The sequence below is a fragment of the Benincasa hispida genome, chromosome 10 (assembly GCF_027475165.1).
Source record: "Benincasa hispida cultivar pf3 chromosome 10, pf3_genome.v1.1, whole genome shotgun sequence".
NCBI classification, from domain to species: domain Eukaryota; kingdom Viridiplantae; phylum Streptophyta; class Magnoliopsida; order Cucurbitales; family Cucurbitaceae; genus Benincasa; species Benincasa hispida.
Genome location: NC_143487.1, coordinates 15,659,693 through 15,683,541, shown reverse-complemented (window position 1 = coordinate 15,683,541; position 23,849 = coordinate 15,659,693). Strand labels below are relative to the sequence as shown.

General features: G+C 31.7%; 2 protein-coding genes across 5 annotated transcripts; one reads left to right on the top strand and one right to left on the bottom strand.

The window, feature by feature from the left end:
• The first annotated feature begins 2,419 nt into the window (after positions 1-2,419).
• On the top strand, positions 2,420-8,860 carry LOC120089431 (asparagine synthetase [glutamine-hydrolyzing] 1-like). 2 transcript variants are annotated; one of them, XM_039046892.2, is made up of 13 exons: positions 2,420-2,663; positions 3,954-4,092; positions 5,141-5,236; positions 5,361-5,502; positions 5,600-5,790; positions 5,878-6,039; positions 7,099-7,179; positions 7,252-7,473; positions 7,569-7,703; positions 7,774-7,854; positions 7,942-8,028; positions 8,140-8,247; positions 8,333-8,860. In XM_039046892.2, exons 1-13 carry the CDS (start codon positions 2,584-2,586, stop codon positions 8,570-8,572), a joined length of 1,764 nt encoding a protein of 587 aa, XP_038902820.1. In that variant the 5' UTR covers positions 2,420-2,583; the 3' UTR covers positions 8,573-8,860. The 2 variants fall into 2 exon arrangements, with proteins under 2 accessions (XP_038902820.1, XP_038902821.1); XM_039046893.2 differs by having other exon boundaries at positions 2,523-2,637.
• A 765-nt stretch (positions 8,861-9,625) lies between these two features.
• LOC120087720 (PHD finger transcription factor) lies at positions 9,626-16,928 on the bottom strand. Of its 3 annotated transcripts, none has more exons than XM_039044595.2 (11): positions 16,690-16,927; positions 13,449-16,391; positions 13,247-13,373; positions 13,072-13,154; positions 12,192-12,436; positions 11,766-11,852; positions 11,552-11,651; positions 11,097-11,301; positions 10,876-11,008; positions 10,228-10,279; positions 9,626-10,120 (listed from the first exon to the last, which is right to left on the bottom strand). In XM_039044595.2, the coding sequence occupies exons 1-11, from the start codon at positions 16,777-16,779 to the stop codon at positions 9,962-9,964; spliced, it is 4,224 nt and encodes a 1,407-aa protein (XP_038900523.1). In that variant the 5' UTR covers positions 16,780-16,927; the 3' UTR covers positions 9,626-9,961. The 3 variants fall into 3 exon arrangements, with proteins under 3 accessions (XP_038900523.1, XP_038900524.1, XP_038900525.1); XM_039044596.2 differs by having other exon boundaries at positions 9,856-10,053; positions 16,690-16,928; XM_039044597.2 differs by lacking the exons at positions 9,626-10,120; positions 10,228-10,279 and adding an exon at positions 10,286-10,471 and having other exon boundaries at positions 16,690-16,928.
• Between the last annotated feature and the right edge of the window lie 6,921 nt (positions 16,929-23,849).

Below are 23,849 nucleotides of genomic sequence, written 5' to 3'. Positions count from 1 at the left end.
AGTGCACTATCACGTTACGGGACACATAAGTATTGTTTGGGTACCTGTTGACGACGATCCTATTACCTGAGTAATGCATAATAATTGGTTGAATATTTGTCAAATGCTACTCGATGTCATCCCACCTACTAATAAAACTAGAGGATCGAGATGAAGTTTAATATGACTAGGGACACAATTTCTAGAGTTTGATGATGATAAGTTGTCATAAAATATACAGGACCATGCATATTACAGAAGTTTCAAACCTTCAAACCTTCAAAAATTTTAAAAATACTCTTGACTTAATAAAAGTTAAAAAAAAAATACCTCCACCATTAGTTTTTGAATATAAACTGTTAATTTCTTGTGAAAAAATAACTTCAAAAATTAAAATAAAAACTTTAAAAAAATGTTTCTACCATTAATATGATGATCAATTTGTTTGAAGTTGTTTAAGTTCGAAAAGAACCAATTTTAAAATAAATTATATAGATACCTAATATTGATACTCTCATATTACTTTTAACTTTCCAATTCCTAGTTTACACCAATTTTCTCAACAACCAAAATAAAAACCAAAATTTTAAGTTAAAATACAAAATCTCACAATATTTCACAAAATTCCAAAATCAAATCTCCTATTAAAATATACCAAAATAATAAATAGTCAAATATAAAAGTATTTGGCTATTAACACACACAACTATTATCGTACAATTTTGTTAAAATATGCAAGTCTTGAAATTATTTGGTACTTTATTTATTATTGTTCTTCTTATTATAGTTCATACACCTTAATTAAAATGTGCAATTTTATTTATTTATTTATTTTAGATAAACAAGTATGAAATAGTTAACAGAAAGGGGAATACAAGTGTATTGAAGAAGTGAGGGAAGAAAAAGATGGAAAATAGAGGAGCAGGGTAGGAGGGTATTAACCGTATCTATTCATATAACAGAAATGATATTTTTTAACTTTCTTTTTTAAAGAGTTTAAAAGTATTTTTAAAACTTTTGAAAGTTCATGGGTATTTTTGAAACAAGACTTTAACTGTTTCCATTCAAAACTAATGACAATGGTATTTTTGAATTCATCTTGAAAATTCAAGGGTATTTTTTAAACTTTTGAAATTTCAAAAACATTTTGACACAAAATGCAAAGCTCATGGACATTTTTTATAATTTAGCCTTAAAAAAAAATATAAAAAAACTAAGAACTTTGTAACAAAATTGGGAACTTCCACCATTACAATCGACAACACACGTAAACCATTGTGCAAAGAGAACAATTTTTTTTTTAAAAAAACCAAAAATAGAGGGAAAAAAAAACAAATTAGTCGAGTGTTCCATTATAAAAAAAAAACCAATTTGGTAGAGTGTTAGTAAAACAAATCACATCACCACATCTACAATACTTTTATAAATACTTTCAAAACTACGATTTTTCATAAATATTTTTTAAATCTTATCTTAAATGAAAAAATTGTTGAAAATATTTTTAAATATAACAAAATGTCATTGTTTATCATTAACAGATAATGGTAGATACTGCTAGACATCTATCAATATTTGTGATAGATAATGATAGGTATATAATAGTGTAAGTTGACTCATTTTTCTATATTTGAAAACAACCATTTTTCTAGGCCCCGTTTGATAACCATTTGATTTTTTATTTTTTATTTCTAAAAATTAAGCATATTTTGTCTACATTTCTTACTATAATTTGCATATTTATTAAAGTATAATAGTTGAATTCTTAGCCAAATTTAAAAAACAAAAACAACTTTTGAAAAATTACTCTTTTAGTTATCAAAATTTGACTCTGATTTTTAAACATTGATGAAAAGTAGATTGTAAAAAAGAAATATGGGGGTGAACGTAGTGTGTATAGACTTAATTTAAAAAAAATTAAAAAAAAAGAAGATAATTATCCACCGAAGCCTTAACAATTTATTAATCACACAAAATTGAAAAAGGAATGAAACTAGAGAGAAAAATTGGAGATGAAATTAAAAAAGGAAAGAAAGTAGAGAGAAAAATTAGAGATAAAAAAGGACGTCCACATAAGAAGATTATCTCTAATGAGATAAAAGGGAACTCTCATGAACTTCATGAACTCCATTATTTTCAAACTCAAATTACCCCTTTCTGGCAATTTCACTCCCAATCAAATTTGACTTTTTTCTTTTCCACCTTAATTTTATGACTCGTTTTTCTCATGGAATGGAATTATGGAACATATATATTTTTATTTTTATTTTTCTTTTGTCTATTTTCTCTGACCATTCTAACCCTAGCGGTGCTGATGCTGACTCAACACTTCCAACTTTTTTCCAAACGGATAAACCCAAAATGGAAACCGACCTGCCAAAGGCGAACCAAATCTAGACACGTGGTGTTAGAACAGAGTACCTCAACTGTAGCCGTGGTCCCGGAGCTACACGTAGGATACGGACTGGATAATAACCAAAACGACGACGTCTTCCCGGATCGTCTCATTATAAATACGTGGCCTTAACAGCGGATTTTCTGAACATTTTCAACAACGATTTACGTCTTAATCTCAGCTATTTTTTCTTCTCTCTCTTTACTCTCAAAATGTGTGGAATTCTTGCTGTTCTTGGTTGCTCCGACGATTCTCAGGCAAAACGTGTTCGTGTTCTTGAACTCTCTCGTCGGCAAGTGTTTCTTAAATTTTCTTCTTCTTCCTGCATTTCATTTTCTTTTATAATGTTTTTTTTCCTTTTGTGAAATGGTTTGAGAGATTTCAACCACGGAACTCTTGGCCATCAACATATATATATATACTAGTTGAGTTAAGTTTTTGAATCGTGCGAATCATTGTTTTCGATTTGAGAATCTGTAAATGTAAAATAGTTCTTTCTATCAGGGTTGTAGAGAAAAATTAAGGAAGGAAGGTGCAGAGGATTTTGAAGAAGAGGAAATAGAAGAAGAGATGATGGAACTAAATTGAAAAAGATCAAAATATAATTAAAAATCCTTAAAAGTTAAAAGACCATTTTCTTTAATGCATACACGTGTAATTAAGTGACTTTTTTATAAAAACAAAAATACTTTTTTACCCCTAGTTTTGCGGTTTAATTTCTATTATTTTAGATTTTATTATTTTGTTTCAAAATTATATAGCTTTACTTTTACATTTGAGTTTCGTTTGAATTTCATCTCAGATTTTAAAATAATTTTTAAACTTAATTTTTCACTAAATACTCTGTTCCGCTCTTCAACTGTATGTGTTTTAATAAATTTAACATTAATTATTGTTTATCTATTTTTCATCATTTTAAAATTAAATTTAAAATTTTACTTCATAAATAATATAAATTAAGACATTGACTTAAAAGTGAATATCAAATGTAAAATCCTAAAATTTAGAGGTCAATTCACACAAAATTCAAATGTGAACTATAAAATTGCAACATTTTAAAACTTAAGGACTAAATTGAAATCAAATTTAAAGTTTGAGGACTAAATGCATAACATTTTGAAACCTAACAAAAAAAAAAAAAATTAGACCTTATACTTGGGGACAAAATTTTTTTTTCAAAGACCTTTTATCTCTCTCGTTTTTATTGAAACCATACACTAAAATTTCGTTTCACGAGTTAATAACCTTGCTTGTACATTCTTTCTCTGGTCTCATTACTTAATTTACATCTCATATATGTTTGATTTGAGTTTGATAATAACACCCTTTTAACTTTTTAGGAGGTAGAAATCAACTAATGAAATATAATTGATTTGTTGAAGATTCATTTCTCTTCATATATGAGTCTTTTAGGTTGTTTATTTTGATGTTGGGGTTATTTTTAATACATTTTTGTTGTAATTGTATCTAGAGCAACGTCACTGGATAATTTGAAGATAGAAAAGAAAAAATAAAACAAAAAATTCATTAATTAGCATGCAATAGAATTGATATTAACTACTTTTTGTGGTTGGTTTAACAGATTGAGACACCGTGGCCCAGACTGGAGTGGGCTTTACCAGCAAGGTGATTGCTATTTAGCCCATCAACGTTTAGCCATTATCGATCCTGCATCTGGTGATCAACCTCTCTTTAATGAAGACGAGTCCATTGTCGTCACGGTACACTCTCGAACCTTTTTCTAAAGATTTACATGGATCGGGTTGGATGAGGTTGAAGATGTTTTCAGGACCGGATTGATCGGGTTGACAACCCAAGTGACCCAAATAAAGTCTCAAACCTAATCCAACCCTTAAATTTTGGATTAGATTGGGTCGGGTGGTAGGGTTATAACTTGTTTTTTTCTTTTTAATTAAAAATATGTAAATTTATATATAATACATGATTAATAATTAAAATCTCATAAAATTTAAATACTAAATATCAAATATCTACAATATTTATTAGAAACTTTAAATAAAGACAAATATCATAACAATTTTAAAAGAAAAATATTAAAAAATCACAAATTAATTAAATACAGAATAGTCAAATTTTAAACAAAGTTGTATATATATTATTAGTATATATAAAATTCAAGTCGGATTTGGTCTCACATTTTAAAATGTTATACATTTAGTGTTTAAGTTTTAAAATATTACAATTTTATCCTATTTGAGTTTTGTTTATATTTGGTCTCTAGGTCTCAATATTTTACATTTTTAATCTCGATTTTTCATTAAATACTCAATTTAAATCATTGACGTCAATGTCTATTAATTAATTTAAAATAATCATGAAATTTAATTTTAAATTTAATTTTTAAAGTAATGAAAAATAATGAAACTTAATTAATTACAATTCATTTAATTATTTTAAATTTCTTAAGGTACATCAACAATAAAGATGAGAAATGATTATTTAGTAAAAAAAAAAACGATGTTAAAAAATGTAAAATTTGAAATCTAGGGACCAAATTGAAATAAAACCAACATTTTGAAATTTAGGGACTATATTAAAACTACTTATTGGCTATAGGTGTAATATTATGAAACCTAGAGAACAAATAGAAATTAGACCCAAAATCTAAGGACTAGAAAGATTTTTTTTCCCCTAAATAATTTAGTTTCATGGGTGTGTTTTGTTTCTTCTAATGAGAGGAAAAGTAGGCAAATGAATACAAAGTCTATCTTATTGTGCTGATGTGCAAAAGTTTTTGCCTGAAAACAGGTCAACGGAGAGATATACAACCATGAGGAGCTGAGGAAGAAATTGATGAACCATAAATTTCGAACTGGAAGTGACTGTGATGTTATCTCACATTTGGTATTAATAGATATGATTACGAGAATAACTTCTCTTGAAATGATATGATATTTCCATGATTTATTCATTTGATGTAGTTCAGGAAGGATGAGATTATGATATTTTATTGTTGGTGTCTATGTAGTATGAAGAATATGGAGAGAATTTTGTGAACATGATGGATGGAATGTTCTCTTTCGTGCTATTGGACACACGTGACAATAGTTTTATTGTTGCTCGTGATGCAATTGGGATTACTTCCCTTTACATTGGTTGGGGACTCGATGGTAAATGAAATAATATTGAATCTCATTTGCCCATTCATGTCTTTTAATCCAAAGCTCCACAAACGTTCTCTAAATATTTTAATTTTGATTATGTCAGGCTCAGTTTGGATATCTTCGGAGCTCAAAGGGCTGAATGATGATTGTGAACATTTCGAAATCTTTCCTCCGGGTCACTTGTACTCTAGCAAGGAAGCTAGATTCAAGAGATGGTATAATCCAACTTGGTTTTCTGAGGATATTCCATCAACCCCATATGATCCACTTATTCTGAGGGCTGCATTGGAGAATGTATGATAAGATTTGAAGGCATTTTATTGAGTTTAACGTCTTCTAAAATTGTATTTAGATAACGAGCTTACATGCTAACTTATGCAGGCTGTGATTAAAAGGATGATGACTGATGTCCCTTTTGGAGTTTTGCTATCTGGTGGCCTAGATTCATCACTGGTTGCCTCTATCACATCTCGTCACTTAGCTGGCACAAGAGCTGCCAAGCATTGGGGCACACAACTCCATTCTTTTTGTGTTGGTCTTGAGGTTGGTTTCTTTTTCTTACTCTTGTTGTTCTTACAATTATTGATTGTATATATACCAGGAACAATTTCTCATACGAGTGTTCATGGGTTGAGTTGGGCCGGGTTAAAACACTTTTTAGATCCAACTCAATTGTTCTAGTTGTAACTTTCTTCAACTTAAATAACTCTTATTAAATAATGAACCAAATTCAACCCAATGTGGGTTGGGTTGGGATAATCGGGTCATTTATTTAAATGTTTGTTCTAAAAATAAGTAATTTTTTTTTAATATGTATTTAATTATTTTCATATATTGAATTAAGGTTAATAACTCAATTTCAATTTCTATTTTATAGAAGAAACCTTTCTCAAGGCATTTCTTTAAATAAAGACTTTGTTTTTTTCCCTCTTTTCGGATGGTAAATATTTCTGAGAATATGGAGTGTGAATCAAACCCATCCAACCACTCATATGCCCACCCCTTCGTGCTTTGCCTATCCCGTACTTGGAAAAAGAAATAGAAAAAGGAATAAATATAGTGATAATTTGATTCTTCATCGCCTTTGATCCTTCATCGTCGTAGTAAATAAGAAAGAACTGGAAATTCAAATCAAGGATTCCTTGATCTGATGCGTTTTTAGGTTGGTTCTCATCATTCATTCTAAACCAATGCAATTTAGGAGGACTCAATGAAAGGACATCAATTCAAATTCTAAATCCAAAAGTAGGTCGAATTAGGTGGCAACCCCCGCCCCAGAACGTCAAATGAAATAGGTGGTTGGTTCTCTCATTAAATAAAATAAAAATTTATAAATGTAAAAACTATTGTATCACAAGTAAAATCAACATAGTTATCTAAATTAATAATAAGTCTAAGTTGGTTCAGGTTGGTTTGAGTTCTTTTAGATAAACCTATGAATCAACCCAAGCCATAAATTTTCATTTATTTGAACCCAACTCAAATGAGTTGATAACTCAACTCAAATGGTTTGTGTTGGGTTGATCAGATTTTTTGGGTCATCGAATTTTTTGAACACCTCTTGTTTCTTTTAGCCAATAAGATTTATCCTCTGATGTTTAGGGTTCACCAGATTTGAAGGCTGCGAGAGAAGTTGCAGATTTCTTAGGAACTGTCCACCATGAGTTCCATTTCACAGTTCAGGTACGTCATATCTAGAACTCAACAAACAAATATACATCCCCCACTTAATTTTAACATGTTCTTTTATAATAGGACGGGATTGATGCCATTGAAGATGTTATCTACCATATAGAAACATATGATGTAACTACAATCAGAGCAAGCACACCAATGTTTCTTATGGCACGAAAGATTAAGTCACTAGGAGTAAAAATGGTGATTTCTGGTGAAGGTGCTGATGAGATTTTTGGTGGATACTTGTACTTCCATAAGGCTCCTAATAAGGAGGAGTTTCATCGTGAAAGTTGTCGCAAAGTACATGGTTTTATGAAGAGCATTACTTGATTTTTATTAGGTTTGGAATAAGAAAAATTGCATTCGTATCATAAACTTTTGTTTCCTACTTGCAGATAAAGGCACTTCACATGTATGATTGCTTAAGAGCAAACAAGGCAACTTCAGCCTGGGGCTTGGAAGTTCGAGTTCCATTTCTAGATAAGGAATTTATCAATATTGCAATGTCCATTGATCCAGAATGGAAAATGGTAGAGAAATGAACTTTTTCCCCAACTTAATAGACTTTTCTTGTTTCTCATTCTAATCTTCTAATTTCAGATCAAACGTGATCAAGGTCGAATCGAGAAATGGGTTCTCAGGAGAGCTTTTGATGATGAGCAACAACCTTATCTCCCTAAGGTTTTTGAAAGAAAAACCCTTCTAGTTCTAATAGTATACAAAAACTATAACTTCGATAAAAACTTAACATTTTGTTCCTGTTTGCAGCATGTTTTGTACAGGCAAAAGGAACAATTCAGTGATGGTGTTGGATATGGTTGGATCGATGGCCTTAAAGTCCATGCTGCTCAACATGTAATTCGATAACCCTGTCTGCCTTCGAGCGCATTCAGGGTTTTGAAATCTAATCTTTTGGAAGTTATATGTTGATATGCTTGATTATGAATGCTCGATTCATGGTTTCAGGTGACTGATAAAATGATGATGAATGCTGAACACATCTTCCCCCAAAATACTCCAACATCAAAGGAAGCCTACTACTATAGAACTATATTTGAGAGGTTTTTCCCCCAGGTAATTTACATTCATCAACAATAGTCTTGATATACTTCTCAGTGAATTTCATTTGCCTTATTTTGCACTTTCTATGGCTTTGCAGAACTCAGCTCGTCTTACTGTCCCAGGAGGACCAAGCATTGCTTGCAGCACTGCAAAGGCTGTTGAATGGGATGCTGCTTGGTCTAAAAATCTTGATCCTTCAGGTAGAGCTGCACTTGGAGTTCATGCTTCAGCTTATGGAGATGAGGCAAACAATGTAAACGACATCGTCCTGCCAAAGATAATTGATACCATTCCGAGAATTGAGGTCGGTACACCAGGAGTAAAAATCCTTAGCTAGTATAGGATAGTAGTAGCTTGTCCAGTTTGATGATAAATCATGTCCTCCAAATTGTATGCCTTCAATGTACAAACCATACGGGAGAGAAGTAGAGTGTGAAGGTCTTCACGTAGAGTATTATTTTGAGACCTTCCATGAAAACTTTCTATGGATATATATCTATGTTAGAATCTTTGGATTATGTATTATTTTTCCTTTTAAGCATGTTTAGATGTACATTTTAATTGTATGGAGTGATTGCAAAAATTTCAAAATAGAATCAAGCATATCCGAGATGGATTACCATCAGTTTTTAGGTTGTACAAGCTACAAAATCACTAATATCACTAATATGAACATAGTTTAATTAATATAAAATTCAGACATTGACTAGGTAACAAAAGTTTGGTTCCTTCACTTCACAATTTATAAACATTATACGGTAGTTATAATAAATATTTTGTTTAGTTCGATTTCAAGAGCAAATTAATTACGGTTGGAATATGTTTATTTTTTATGGTGATAATTATTTGTAATGATGTTTTAAAAATTATTTTTCTAACTTCTTTCATCAATAATTTAACTTCAAACATACATTGATACTTAAGACGTCAGGAGTTGGTTATTTTAATCTCAGTTAAATTATAATAGTTTGTATTTAGGGTGTACATCATTTTAGTTTAAATTAAGTATGTTTTTTCGGTCTAAACTATTTTAGTTTGAAAAGGAAATAGTAAATATTGTAACAAATAATAAAAAAAATGATGAATGTAAAATAGTAAAAACGTTGAAATAGTGTTAATTATAGTTAATTAGAGACAACCAAATAGTATTTCTGTAGAAAAATGTGATTATTAGTCTCCATAGATTTTTGTGATTGTTTCATTTATTTTCATAAAATCTATATCAAATCACATCAAATTATTTAATATCTTATTCAAAATGAATTTTTAACACAATTTTCATTGCCATTCATGAAATTTTCAATTGAAAACCGTATAAGAAAACTTGTTCTTCAAAAACCGAATTTTTGACTTGCAAGAGCTACCAATTCAATTAAAACTTCATTACAAATTATTTATATAAAGTAAATTTCATTCTAAATGTTCCCTTGCAAAATAGCTGTTTCTCCACATGGTTTACATCATTTATATATCAGCCCCCATCAAGTTAAAACTGATAATCCATGTCAATATTTACAACACCCCATTTCTAGAAAACTTAACTATCCAAAATGAGCTTACTGATTCTCTCCTGCAATTATTCTGTACAAGAGAACACAAACTAAGCCCTAAAGTCCTAGCGCAAAAATTCAAAGCTACAAACTAATTCTAGAAAACAGCTTATGCACGTGGGCGATTATCATTGTTCAAAGCAATTGTCGAGCTTGAAAGCACAATTGAGTCTTGATTAACAACTGATCAACTTACTTCTCCGCCTGTAATACTTCAAATAATCATGAGCATTCTCTTGGAGATCCTCAAAATGTTTGTAGCCTCCGGCTGAGCAAGTGGGAAATTGGTCAATGTGGATTGTCGTATTGTTTTGAAGATGGTTCTCCGGCTTCCCCTAGGAACCGGAAGAACAGTCAATAACATGTTTTCCCTACAGGCTACAGAGGTGTATGGAACAAGCGGGGAACGGTGGGTTGGTTAAAAGTAGAATGACGAAATTACCATGTTAACCTCTGAACTGGGGCTGTTATCACTGTTGTTAGCTGCAAAGGGTCTGTAGAAATAAATGCAGACTAGGGTTATATAGTAAGCAGATTTGAAGAAACTAGTCCGAAAGATGTTTTCATGATTGAAGCAGAAAAAGTTGCTCAAGCAAATTCAACAGAAACCCAGAAACTATAAAGTAAAAATAATTACCGTGTGGTTGGTTCTCTCAAGATATATAGCCATATAATTAAGGGCATTTCTGGAAGGAAATTTGAAATGGTTAACATGATCATTATCATTTTCAAAATCACTTCAAAAACATATGTTAAATTGATTTTAAATCAATTTTTGATTATATGAAATCGCGTTTGTAAAATCAAACATTAAATTGATTTTGTATGATTAGATTTTGAACATGACAAAGGATTTAAACTATTTCAAAATCACTCTGAAGCATGCCTTAAATGACGTCTCTCTACGGCCGTTTCTATTTATCAAACACAATCCTCAACCAATCACATCAAATTACATAATTGTTCCACATGATTGCCCTTATATTGGAGATAGAGCCCTTCTTTGCAACAAACAATAACCAATGGTTGATCCAGTTTAAATTCCATTTCCATTTTTGTAATATTAGATTGAGAGGGGAAGAAGACATACTCCTGTTGTCCTTGCAAGATACTGCTCTCCTCAGCATGTGCTGTTGGATGAAGTTCGGTTATCCCACTGGATCCACAAATATTATCAGAACTATTGCTGTTTTTCTTGGCATAATCATGAAGTTCAGACTTCCCTGCCAATTAGTGTGACAGAGATCTCACGTTACAATCAAGTATGGTTTGTACATGCACTTCACTTGAAATAAGCCCGTGACAAATTACCTGTTAATGAGCTAGGCACAACTGTATTCTTCAGCAAGAATTTCTGGCACATTACAGTTTCCTGGAAATCCAGGAAAGTATAGTTAAGAAACTCTGATCTCTCAGAATCAGTCATCTTTGAAAATCCAAATGAAGTAGTCCATGCATTGAGCACGCTAGAAACAGCTGGCAAGACCAGCCTCTGAACTCCCAGTCCTCTCAGCCTCTGAAAATACATGTCAAATACATGAGAAATATCATAATTTCCGAGCACAAGAAGTGCATAAACACCAACTTTGCGATGTCATGCTTCTACAAATGATTAAAAAAAATGGCAGTAATTATCAGGCAGACTACAACAAAGTCAAAGCCATCCTCAGGACATTTGGAAAAAGTGGAAGTTGCTAGAAGAAAAAAGGTTAAACAAAAAAAGAGAGGAAATGAAGGAAACCATATGGATGTAAGAGTGCAACTACCTCTTCAAGCTCATTCATCAAAATGCGACACATGCCAAGTTGGCGATACTGAAAACGAGTGCCAACAAGTGGTACTTCTGCCACCTTCTCTCCATAGACCCTAGAGTAGTAACTCCACATCAAAACAGCAATAGGGATGATAAAAAGTGAAAGGCATTGCAAACGAATGTTTAAATGCTAGGTTCCATTACAAACTGAGATATGTAATGCTTACCTTATAGCAGCGACACTTACTAATTCATCATTTCTTTCTAAAAGCACTGTATAGAAACCTTGAAAGTTCAATCGCTTAAGCTCTGACCTGCCAGGTCATAAACAACAAAATCAGCTGGACATGGCAAGGTACTCGTAGCTGTGATCATGAAACCATCTATTTCCACACAATTTTCCTGTACTCTTCTCAACACCAATACTAGTCTTCATCCTGAAAATTCTCATTCCAATTTCAAGCTTCTCAAATTTAAAGATCATATAGATCCAGCACAGATATCCTATCTACATTTTCTTGTATATTCTTTAAGAAGAAAAAATAAATAAGACCAAAAGGAGGTTGCCAATTTCAGAGTACAAGCAGCTGATACATTAAGAAGGAAGCAAAAACGACTGCAAAATAAATCTACTAACTAAAAATACTTCTCACCTTCTGCTAAAAATGACATCATCTACAATGTCTCTCCCTGTGTGATGTTCCCTAACAGGTTCGAAACATTCATGCATCACAGAGAGAGCAACATTGAGCTTGCTCTGATTTTCTATTAAGGTCTCAAGGTCAGGAGGATTGAAATAATCAGCATAAGAAGTTGTGGCCTTCAGTAGTGACCAGGTTAGATTGTCACCACCCACTGGAATTGATTTTCCCAATAGCTTTTGAAGACCCCAGTATATCTGGATCAAGAAAAGAAAGACTGAGAATATTTACTATATAATTTGCATAATTTTATTTACACTTACAGAAATAATTGCCTACCGATTCTTGATGAAGTCAAATTATGAAGGTAAAGTGTAGGAAAAACAGTAAATTCCATAAACTCAAATCACCTTAGTTCCCATAATTTTATTGAAAGCAGCCAGCCATTGTTACTTCTCAGAACCTCATTCCTCTAATAACCATAATTAGAGTCAATAGAATATACACTTTAGTTAGAAAATTGGAGTGTCGATTTAATCTTACTTTACTTCACCCTACATTTCGTTAATCGGTTGTTTAGTATCACTATCAAATGGCTCTTTCCCTCATTTTGACCATGTGTTTTTAGGAGATGACCTAAGACAATATCTGGCCCAAAATTTAAATTAAAATTATAAAATAATAGTAGTAGTAGTAATAATAATAATAATAACTGAATATATAATTTGGTAAGAAATAAGTTTATTTGCACATATTAGAATACAATCTGCCTTGATGCAGTTGCAAGCTCTTTCCATCATGCGACGAGGCCAAAGGAAAATCGATACTTAAATGAGAAGTAGGAGCTGTTAAAGATTTTCTTTCAAACAAATAAAGAATGGGTAAGACCTACCTCTTTACAATGTTTGTTACAAAACCAATGAGGTTTAGAACAGCTTCCAAACTTTTTGGTCCCCCTTAGGCATTGGACATGATCTGTACAAAAAGAATTACCCACGCATTAACAGACAATGCAAAAAATATGCATGATCTTATGTTATGAAGAACCTTGTAGATGAAGTACCTACATTTACGTTCACACTGATAACAAGTGAGGAAAGGGTCATCAACAATATTGGCGTGTTCACTCAATTTGTTCTGGCCACAAATGCCGCAACAACATGATGGACAAAACCAATCACCTTCTGGAACATCCTAAAATAGTCAACAGTCAACTAATCGCAAATTCCTAATATATTGAACCAAGAAGCTAAGAAGAGGTATATCTACCTTTAAACCAAGGCAACTTTGGTGGAATGATGATGGACAGTGATCACATAAAATTAATGTGCCTCCAAAGTGACAAATTGAACAGATATAGTCATTCTCACCTTTAGAATAATCACCTTTACCACAAGTAGAAGCTTCGCTTTTAAAGTTCCTGATTTTTTTATTGCAAAGTATCTGGCACTCTAACAAAGATTTTCCATCTTCCAACAGTATATTTGCAGCCGACCGAGATGAAGTACCACCAGCATGGATTTCAAAACCATTGAGAGTAAATACCTTCTGACAGCAGCAGCATTTGATTCCGTCACGAGATATCCTTCCTTCAGCCAATGGTTGACGACTCTTCCCTCTACAGTAATAAACCTTTGCCCTTGGCAACACCATATTGTTGTCTATCAACCAAGAGAGTACTGTTCTAGGGTTGTGGTGCGAAGGACTTGGAGTGACCACCTCATGCACTCTTTTGCTTGAGCGTGACACACGCATTGACCTCCTACGTTCCATGTCTTCTGAAAATTTATTGACACCTGCAGATACATTTCCTCTGTTCAGTTTTTGCTTAACTGCTCCAGAACTCCTTATGGGCCTCGCATACTTTTTGCATACAGTCTGGACGCCAGATTCATACACTATACCATCTAAATTATGTTGGCTTTGAAGTAAGTGAGATGAAGTATCAAATAAATTAGTCGTGCTCCTGAGTTTTTTAGTCCTTTGAAATTTATCATGACTAAATTCCATGAGATCTTTGGTTGGAGATATTCCAGGAGACTTTCCAAAAAATGTTCTGATAGAATCTGAAGGCATCGAGCATTCCTGTTCATCCATATTACTTGGTGCAGAGTAAAATTTATTATTCACTATCTGGCCCTCGGCCTTCTGTATTAAAAATATATTTTCCATTGTTCTACCAGGAGAGTCTGTACTATTATCGACACCCTCTTCATCTAAACAGATTTTGCAGGCTGTTGCAAGTGACGTACAAGTTCTTCCTAGAGGTGAAGTGTAGTGCCATCTTTGCCTGTCTCCTTTACATTTTGGGTTGACAAGCAAACGCCATCCCAAAGATAACAAATGCCTCCTTGCTTCTGATTGCATTTTAACCACGCCCTTCATTCCATTTCTTCCAAACTTACTCAAGTTATAGTAGTCCATGACAGCTTTATGCAAAAGTTCAGGTTGTCCTAAAGCGACGCCAGAACCATCAAAAGTAGTCTGAAAGCAATTGTTGGGACTTGAACTCCTTTCTCTCTGTGCAACACTAGATGAGAGTATTACATGACCTGAGCCATGCATGTTTCTCATTCCATTTCTGGAAATAGATGGAGGGATCTCAGTGGAGGGTTCTTGCAAGAGCTTGCACACCTGGAGAAGAGAACAGAAACACTTTCCATTGGGAGAGGTATATCTAAAAATAGGCCTATCATTCCTGCACTCAATTTTCCAGCCAAGATATAAAAGATGCTTCTTTACATTTTCGAGCAAAGCTTGTGAAGGCTTTTCTTTACCCAAACGTGAATATTCTATAACAGCATCAGGGCATGATGCAGCATCAAGAGGAATTGTAGCACTAAGAAATTCCCACTTAACAGAGCTTCTACGCCCCGAACATTGCAGCTGTTTTTTTACATTTTTATGCTCAATAATTGGAACTTGCTGACGGCTAATGGAACCACTAGCTCCAGAAAATCCCTCAGCATCAGAAGTTTTAGATGATGATCCTCTGGGCAGCATAGACAATGCTTCATCAAGGCAGGAAAAATCTAGATCATTCGAAGATTTCATTTTGGTATCATCATCCAGTAGAGGTTTTCCTTGAACTAGATGAATATTAACAGAATTTGGACCAGAATCCAGCAACTCTGCATCCAAACCATCATGTGTGTGCACTTCTTCCATTACCAAACCAAGGGAATCAAATGCATTTTCCTGATTGAAATCATTCCCATCATGTGTGTGCACTTCTTCCATTACCAAATCAAGGGCATCAAATGCATTTTCCTGATTGAAATCACACCTATCATGTGTATGCACTTCTTCCATTACCAAACCAAGGTCATCAAAAGCATTTTCCTGATTCAAATCACTCCTATCATGTGTGTGCACTTCTTCCATTACCAAACCAAGGGCATCAAATGCATTTTCCTGATTGAAATCATTCCTGATCATCATATCACTTTTTTCAGATTCCCCTGTAATTGCAACTGCATCAAAGTCAACAAAATTGATTGAAGGATTCTTGTCCATGCAATTATTAGTTTTACCTAATTCACATCCTACACTGGAGGAACTTTCTAAAACCCGAAGCATTTCCTTTAGAGTAACATCTAAATTTTCGTCAATAACCTCCATCACCAATTCCTTCCACAAATCGTTCATGGGAGAAGTCCACTCTCTAATCTTCATGAAATCTTCTTTCACCCGTACTTCATACCATATTTGCTTCAAAGAAACAGGAAGATAGGATTCTTGCTCACATTGGTCAATAAACTCGAGAAACATCCAGGTCCCACGCCTCTGCCAATCCCCAGTAGCCTCATCCCAATCCTGAGTAATACGAATTGTTTCAATTCCAACAGTCAACTCATCTCCCAAATCTGGAAAGAAAACTTTTCTCTCTTCAGAACCATCTTCGTGATCAAAAATAACACCTTCCCACCACGCATCCTGGTAATTCACATCAACACACAATCCATAAGGCAAACCCCACTTTCCAAAATCAACCGTAGGTGGTATTGGCCTTATAATTCCTCGAACATCCGTATTCCCACTCAAGAAATTAACATCGTCTAAACCAGCAGAAACGGAAATAGCATCAACAAGGAAATCAGAACCATCATTCCGAAGAAGATGATCGTACTTAACGTGACGAACTCCACTATCACACGCAATAACAGTCCCACTATGCCAAGAACCCAGAAAACCATCTTCCAAACTCCTCACCTGCCATGTATCACATTCATAATGTAACAAATTCATAACAAAAAGAAATCCCCAATCTCTTTCCGGAAAAAAAAAAAAAAAAAAAAAATGCTACACATAACAGCCCAAAAAAAAAAACATAATTATCATCCTCAGGAGTCAGAACTTCTCCAATGAACCTCGAAATAAATAAACAAATAGAAAAAAGAGAATGCGTTGATTACAGCAAAGAAGATAAACAAGCCTCAGAAGCCGTACCCTTAATTTCAAATCCCAAGACTTAAAAACACCATAAACTGCTAAAATGTAGTTACATTACCTCTACTTTTTCATCAACGCTAAGCCTTCTTTCAGTTCTCCGCTTCCTCTTCCTCCCAGTACCCTGTACCTCAAAGCGCAGAACCGCCATTGAAACGGGAAGTAGAAACAGAAGAACGAATTCGTGGCTAAGAAAACACCATTGCCTACGAAATTTCTGAAACTACGAGAAAAAGTTTAAAGAATCAAATGGGAAAAAAAAAAAAAACGGAGATACAAATCATAACGAAGAAACAAAAAAAGAGAGAGATTTGAAAGTTGTTTCGGCAATGCGATGAACCGTTCTTACTCTTTTTCTCTGATACTTTGTCACCAAGGTAGCAACGAAACGGAGATCAAGATTACGAGGAATCGTATGCGGTCGTGTACATGGTAATTAATCTATAAGGCTAAATATGATTGGTACACGTCATTGTTTGGTTTACGTGGCGCATATAAACGTTTCTTTAAGATGGTGTTGTGTGTATCTTCTGGAGTCTCTCTTTGTAATTCCATGCAGTTTCTAAAAATTAAATGCTTGAAAAAGGAAATTCGAAAAGTGCGTGATCTGCTGCGGGAGAGCGCACCATAGTAAATATGAGTCTCCGTATTTACGAAATTAGCATCGGATTGTTTTCGGGGCCCCACTATTGGCCTCTCAATTTGGAAGGAAATCTTGTTGCAGGGATTTTATTCAAGAAATAATATATGGAAATCTTACAAATTATCGAATTTAAATAACTTAGGGTTTCTGCAATTTTTTTAGAAATACAAGAAACTTAGCAAAGAATAAAAGACTTTCTATCGTAATCAATAAGTCAAAGTGACGGAGATTTAAGGTTTAAGGATTTTTCATTGAAGTAAAGTTGTCGTTTGTGTCGTAATCCCACTAGCCTCCTGACCAGAGTATTATGTGGTAGATCAACCAATCGTATAATTAACAACTAATACACTAAATATATCATTAATCATACTAAATTCTCATGGTCAAGTTTAGACAAACCAAAGAAGGTGAATTACGTGAAATCAAGTTTCCATCATGATTGGGTTTACATAATTGAGGTTCCTCCATTCAAACGAAATATGAAATATATACATTTTACAATTAACATACCAAAACAATTTTTTTTAAACAAAGGAATTAGATTAAATATATGGGATGGGGGAATCAAACATCTATCAAAATCATGATGTATTTAAAATTATGGTAGTGCAAATACTATGTCAGTTGAACAATGTTCATCTTAGTAATCAAATGTAAACTCACATATTATCAAAATCATGTAAAAATTTTTTAAAAATACAATAAATTAATTGATATACTTTATATTTGTCATATTAGTTAACGTAATTTATGCAATTAAGTTATATCATCGAAATAAGATAAAAATATTCTTTGAAAACATAAGAAAATTAACGCCAACACCTAAATCAGACAATTAAAATCAAATGAAAACAACTCTATAACAAAAAGAAACAAAAAACAACAACTTCTACGGTGACGTAGTTAAAACCACGATAATTAACAAGTAATGTTGCATATACTTTCTATAAAATACTATCAACATTAATGGGATGGATGCATCTTTGGAGCACATCCACATAAGGTTAAATTTGTATATTGATGAGCTGTTTGATTTACCTTTCGTTCCTTTGTAGGTCAACTAGATCGAGAAACGAGCTTGTACTGTTTTCGTAGTTCATCCCAGGGGAACGTGGAAAATAAATGTTGATGCCTTTTGGAATACTATGAAGTTATGCGACGATGTTGAATGGGTGGTCCATAAGTCCTTTGGCGATCCTATCTGTGTCGAGTTTCAAAAGATCTCTCAGGAATGGTCGATCAAGCTATTAGAGGTTCAAGCAATTATTAAAGGTCTGACCCATCTTTCTTTTTTCATTATCACCCTCCTCAATGCCATTTTGGTTAAATCTGACTCATAGGAGGTGATTAGGTTGATCAACAACAGCTTGTCTGATTTGACCAAGTTGAAGAACGCACATGATGAGGTTCTTGTGTTGGCGAGAAGGTTAGAAAATGTCTCTTTCTCTTTATGTCCTCGCATGAGGAACTAGGTTGCTCACCTTATAGCTCGTTATACAGTTGAGTTTAAGTCTCATTATAGTTTTTTTTTTTTCTCTTCCAATTCAGAAGATATAGGGAGGTTTGGAACCACCGACAGATCCACATAGGGGTCGGGAGGCACGTGCCCCCCTCGACTTATTGGTTTTTGCATTTTTAATATAAATTTTAAGCATTGTTTAAATATATATATATATATAGAAAACCATTATTTTTAACAAAATTTGAAGGTAATGTAATGGTAAAAGGCCTATGATGATAGGCTAATCTAGGTTCAAGCCTTTTCTTTAACATTTTTAAAAATTGAATTTTTCGAATTCCAGTGCTGATGCTTATTGCGTCTGTAGCATACTAGTAGCTGCCTTGATCCAAAAAAGGAATTTAGGTTTTTCCAAAAGAAAAAAAAAAACATTAATATCAATTTATATCCTTATTTAGAATTTTATCAATTTGAATCATCAACATTGAGAATTGTATTAACTTAAATTTTAATTAATAATTATATCAATTTAAACCATCTATTATATTTTATTTGGATATATTTATGAAAATCAAGATTTAAATTAATATACTTATGAAAGTTTAAGGTATAATTAAATTAATATATTTATGAAACTTCAGGGTTTAAATTGATATAGTCTTAAAGTCTAGGGTTAAATTGATACAATCTTAAAGTTTCAAGGTTACAAATTGATATTTGTCAAAACCCTTAACTTAAATTTTCTCGCTGTCACTTTAACAAAAATTTAAACGAAGAGAAAATCAAAAGCAAATTCATTTAATCGTAGATTTTTTTTTTCTCTAAATGTTCACTCTCAAGTTTTATCAACATTTTATTGAAAATGTATTATTATTATTATTATTATTAAATCATTTTTCAGATTTACATTACTCAATATATATTTATTTTAATCAATTTCAAAGTTAAAGTTATAAGATGATTATTTTCGTTCATCTTCGAATCTACGTATCATACCATTGCATTTTAAAGGATGTTGCATTTTATTTAAGTAAAAAATCAGGAGGTGAATGTTTTGATAGTGAAGGATTTTCTAATTGGAAGAAAAAGAGAAATTGAAAACTCATGTTGGGTTGAAAACTCCTTGAGTACAGTTGTAATATGTATTAAATTAGTTAATCCACGAAACTATGAATATTTAAAAATAAAAAAAAATAAAAAAAAACATTTTTTACCCTTTTTTATTACATTGTGCCCCTTATATGAAATTCTTGAATCTGCCACTACTTGGAACTATTGTTTTCCTAATTGGTTTCTGGATGTAATTAACCTTGATCTTTGTCATCATTTGTCCCTTTGTGTTTGAGAGTTTTTTTTTTTTAAGTATTTTTTTAAAAAATATATATATATAAGTTAACCGATATACAAAAAATAAAACATATCGAACATATCAGTTGAATGCTAAATATAAAGTATATCACATATATTTATTGATATACAATCAAGGATAAAATTGGAATAATAAAAAATAAAAAATCAGACTTAATTTTTTTTTTGCTATATTTGCAATTTTAGAAAATTACTGCTAGATTTGCAAATTTCCATAACTGCTACCTATTAAAATTTTTCAGATTTAATTGCTAGGTTGAGAAAATAAGATTAATTAACTTTAATTTTTATGGGTAAATTACAAAAATCACCCATAAAATATAGTGACTATTACAATTATATCATCAAGTTTTCAATAGTAAAAATTAAGCACTCAAATTTATACAAATATTAAAACTAGACCTTCCAACTTATATGTTTATGATCTCGTTTTGTAACTATTTATTTTATTTTTTATTTTTAAAAATTAAATTTATTAACATTCATTTCACTTCTAAATTAGTCTCAAAATTTATATAATTATTGCTAACTGCTACCATTTCTAGAAAATTGAAAATTATGCGTATTAAAAAGCCGACCTTTTAAGAAGTAAAATCAAAATTTGAAAACAAATCCAACATTTTAAAAAACAAAGTCGTCTATATAAAAGTGGGAGGGTTCAATTTTTATGATTTGGGTTTAATTTTTACTAAGGAGATTAGCAAGATGACCGTTAGAGAGAGAGAAGAGAGAGGCAATTCATCGAACACCAAAGTTGCAGAAAACAAGAAGCAAAATGTAGAAGAAGAAGAAGAAGACATCAACCTTCAAATCGGTGCATCCAACTCTCAAAACCAGATCAAGAAAGTTCGGATTACCGAAGAATCGAAGGATGGCGAAGAATCGGAGAGATCAAGCAAACGATCACGAATCAAAGAATCAGAAGAAGCAGAATCAACGATAAATGAGGAAGAGGAAGAATCTGATTCATCTGAAGTTGGAAAGGATCCTCTGTTGGCAACAGAGGAAATCGTAATGGAATACCATGATTTCATTGACTACATATATCATCAAATTTTGAAAGAAGATGAACAGAAATGGAGTGAGATTGTTGAGAGAGGAAAACTCCTGGTAAAGACTGTGAATCGAAGCCTGAGAACAGTGAAATTAGAAATGGAATGTATTGAAGCAGTAGAAGATTTTGAGAAGCAATATCTTTTCAGAAAAACACATATTCCTCAAATATTATCTCTGCTTCGACACATAAATTCACGTATAGAATCTTCCACTAATTTCAGGCTTGTTTCAAACATCAAGAACAGGAGAAAAGTTTTGCCGATGTGTTTAAGGGAGCTTGAGACCTCCAAACAAGAACTGAGTGAAATGATTGATGTAATTCAAGTACTGAAGGAACTGGATTTAAAATCAGAAGATGATGATGATGATGCTGATGATGATGATGAAGAAGAAACAGAGTAAGCAATGGAAGAAGATGAATGTGCTTGATCTTACAGAGATTTCAGTGAAAATGTATTTGGAATCTAATTCTTGGTAACTTTTTTTAGTTGTGGCTTTTCAGGATCATCAAGAACGTGCTTGATCATTGTTAATTAGTGTTTTTAATCATGGTATTAAATTTCTCTGGACATGTTAATCTCCATCTTTTTGAGTTTGATGAATTGATAAGAAATAAAAAGATGAAATCCTTATTTTAGGAACTTCAAAATTGAAGTATGGCATTAATTGTGCTAATTGTGGATCCTTGTCGAGTGTTCTTCATTGCCAACGATGATAGGATAGACTAAGAATGTTACTAACTACAAAAGTTAAATTCTTTGTTTTTTTTTTTTTTAATTTATGTCGCGTTTGATAATTATTTTAGTTCCATTTAATAATCATTTTATTTTTAATTTTTAATTTTTAAAAATTAAGCTTCTCTCAATTTTCTTATAATAATTTGCACATTTTTAAGTTTTGTTTTGATTTTTGGTTTAGAATGTTTTACATTATTTAAAAAAAGTAAAAGAGTTGAAGTCTTAGCCAAATTCCAAAACAAATTTAAAAAATATATTTTTTTATATATATAATTTTCAAAATGTAGCTTAGTTTTTAAAAATATTTGTTAAAAATAGATAACAAAGTAAGAAATTTAAAGTTAGAAAATATGTTTATAGGCTTAATTTTCAAAAATCAAAAACTAAAAACAAAATGGTTATCCCTAATTTTTAAGATTTGGTTCGATTTTTTAAAACATTGGTTAAAAAAAGTAGATAATAACCAAGATTACTCCAAAAAAAAAAAAGGTGCCACAAAAAATACCAAAAAGCCAATCAAAATTGGATATCTTGAATTGTATTTAGTGGGAAAAAAAGTACTAGTTCATATCGATTTTCTATTGGAAAAACCAATCAAAATTGAGGGTATATTATTCTTAAAAATAAATTCTAACTTTAGGTATATTATTTAATATTTTAATTATTATAGTACGCATGTATGTGTGTGATTTAGAAAATTGCCCAGAAAAAAAAAAAAAGAGAATAAAAATCTCCAATTTCAATCCATAAGAAAGAGTATACCCAAATTTAATTTGAAAATAACAAAGAGAACCAATTCAAAACTAAAGTGGATATAAAATAAAATTTTCAAAGAAAAAAGATAATGTCATAAATCGAAACCAAATCGATAATAAATTGAATCAAATAAAAACTAATCTATTGGTTTAGTTCTTTAGTGAACATCAATTTTTATTTTTTTAATATTTATAATAGGTAGAACAATATGGGAAAAGAATTTAGAAATATAGTATATTTTTAAAATATTTGTAAATATGAAATTGTTGACCAGTCAACTTTTGGGTTTTTTCTAATTTTCAATTTTGTCTTTTTTTTTTTTTTTACAGGTGTTATTCTTCCTTCTTTTTTTTTCCCTTTTTTTCTCTCTTTATTTTATTTTATTTTCTTTATCCAAATTTTTATTTTAATTTTCTTTACTATCTCCGATTTTTTATTTTTTCTAATTTTTTCTTTCTCCAATTTTTTTTTAATCTTTTAATTTTCTTTCCTTTATTCGGTTTATTTTTATTTTTTATTTTTTTTTATTTCTCCAATTTTTGCTTACATCTCCCCAACTCCTCATCTTTCCAAATATTACATAATACATAAATACCATCAATAATATCATTTACATTGATATCAAAAGAAAATATCATTGACAGTAGCTATATCCTTTATGACTATCAATGTAAAAGAATATCATTTTATACCTATATCTATCAATAAAGAAGTACAAGCACACTACATGTATCAGCAAATTAATCAAAAGACCTTGATTATTTACAAACAAGTACAACATGATATCAAATTCAAACAACAAAAATCATCAAAACATTACCATTGATAGAAACATATCACCGATAGCCACTATTTGGCTATCATTGCTAAAAACACATCAATGATTGCAACTGATAGCCTATTTTTCAAATTGAAAGCTATAACTAAAAGCAACATCACTAATAATAGTTATCAATGATAGCAATTGATAGCACATTTCTCGAATTGAAAATTATCACTAATAGCAATTATCAGTGATATTCACCGATAATAGCATCACTGATAGCAACTATTAGTCATAGCAGTTGATAACACATTTCTTAAATGGGAAGTTACCATTGATTGCAGCTATCAACGATAGCAACTAATAACACACTTCTCAAATTGAAAGTTATCACCGATAGAAACTATCAGTAATAGCAACTGATAACACACTTCCCAAA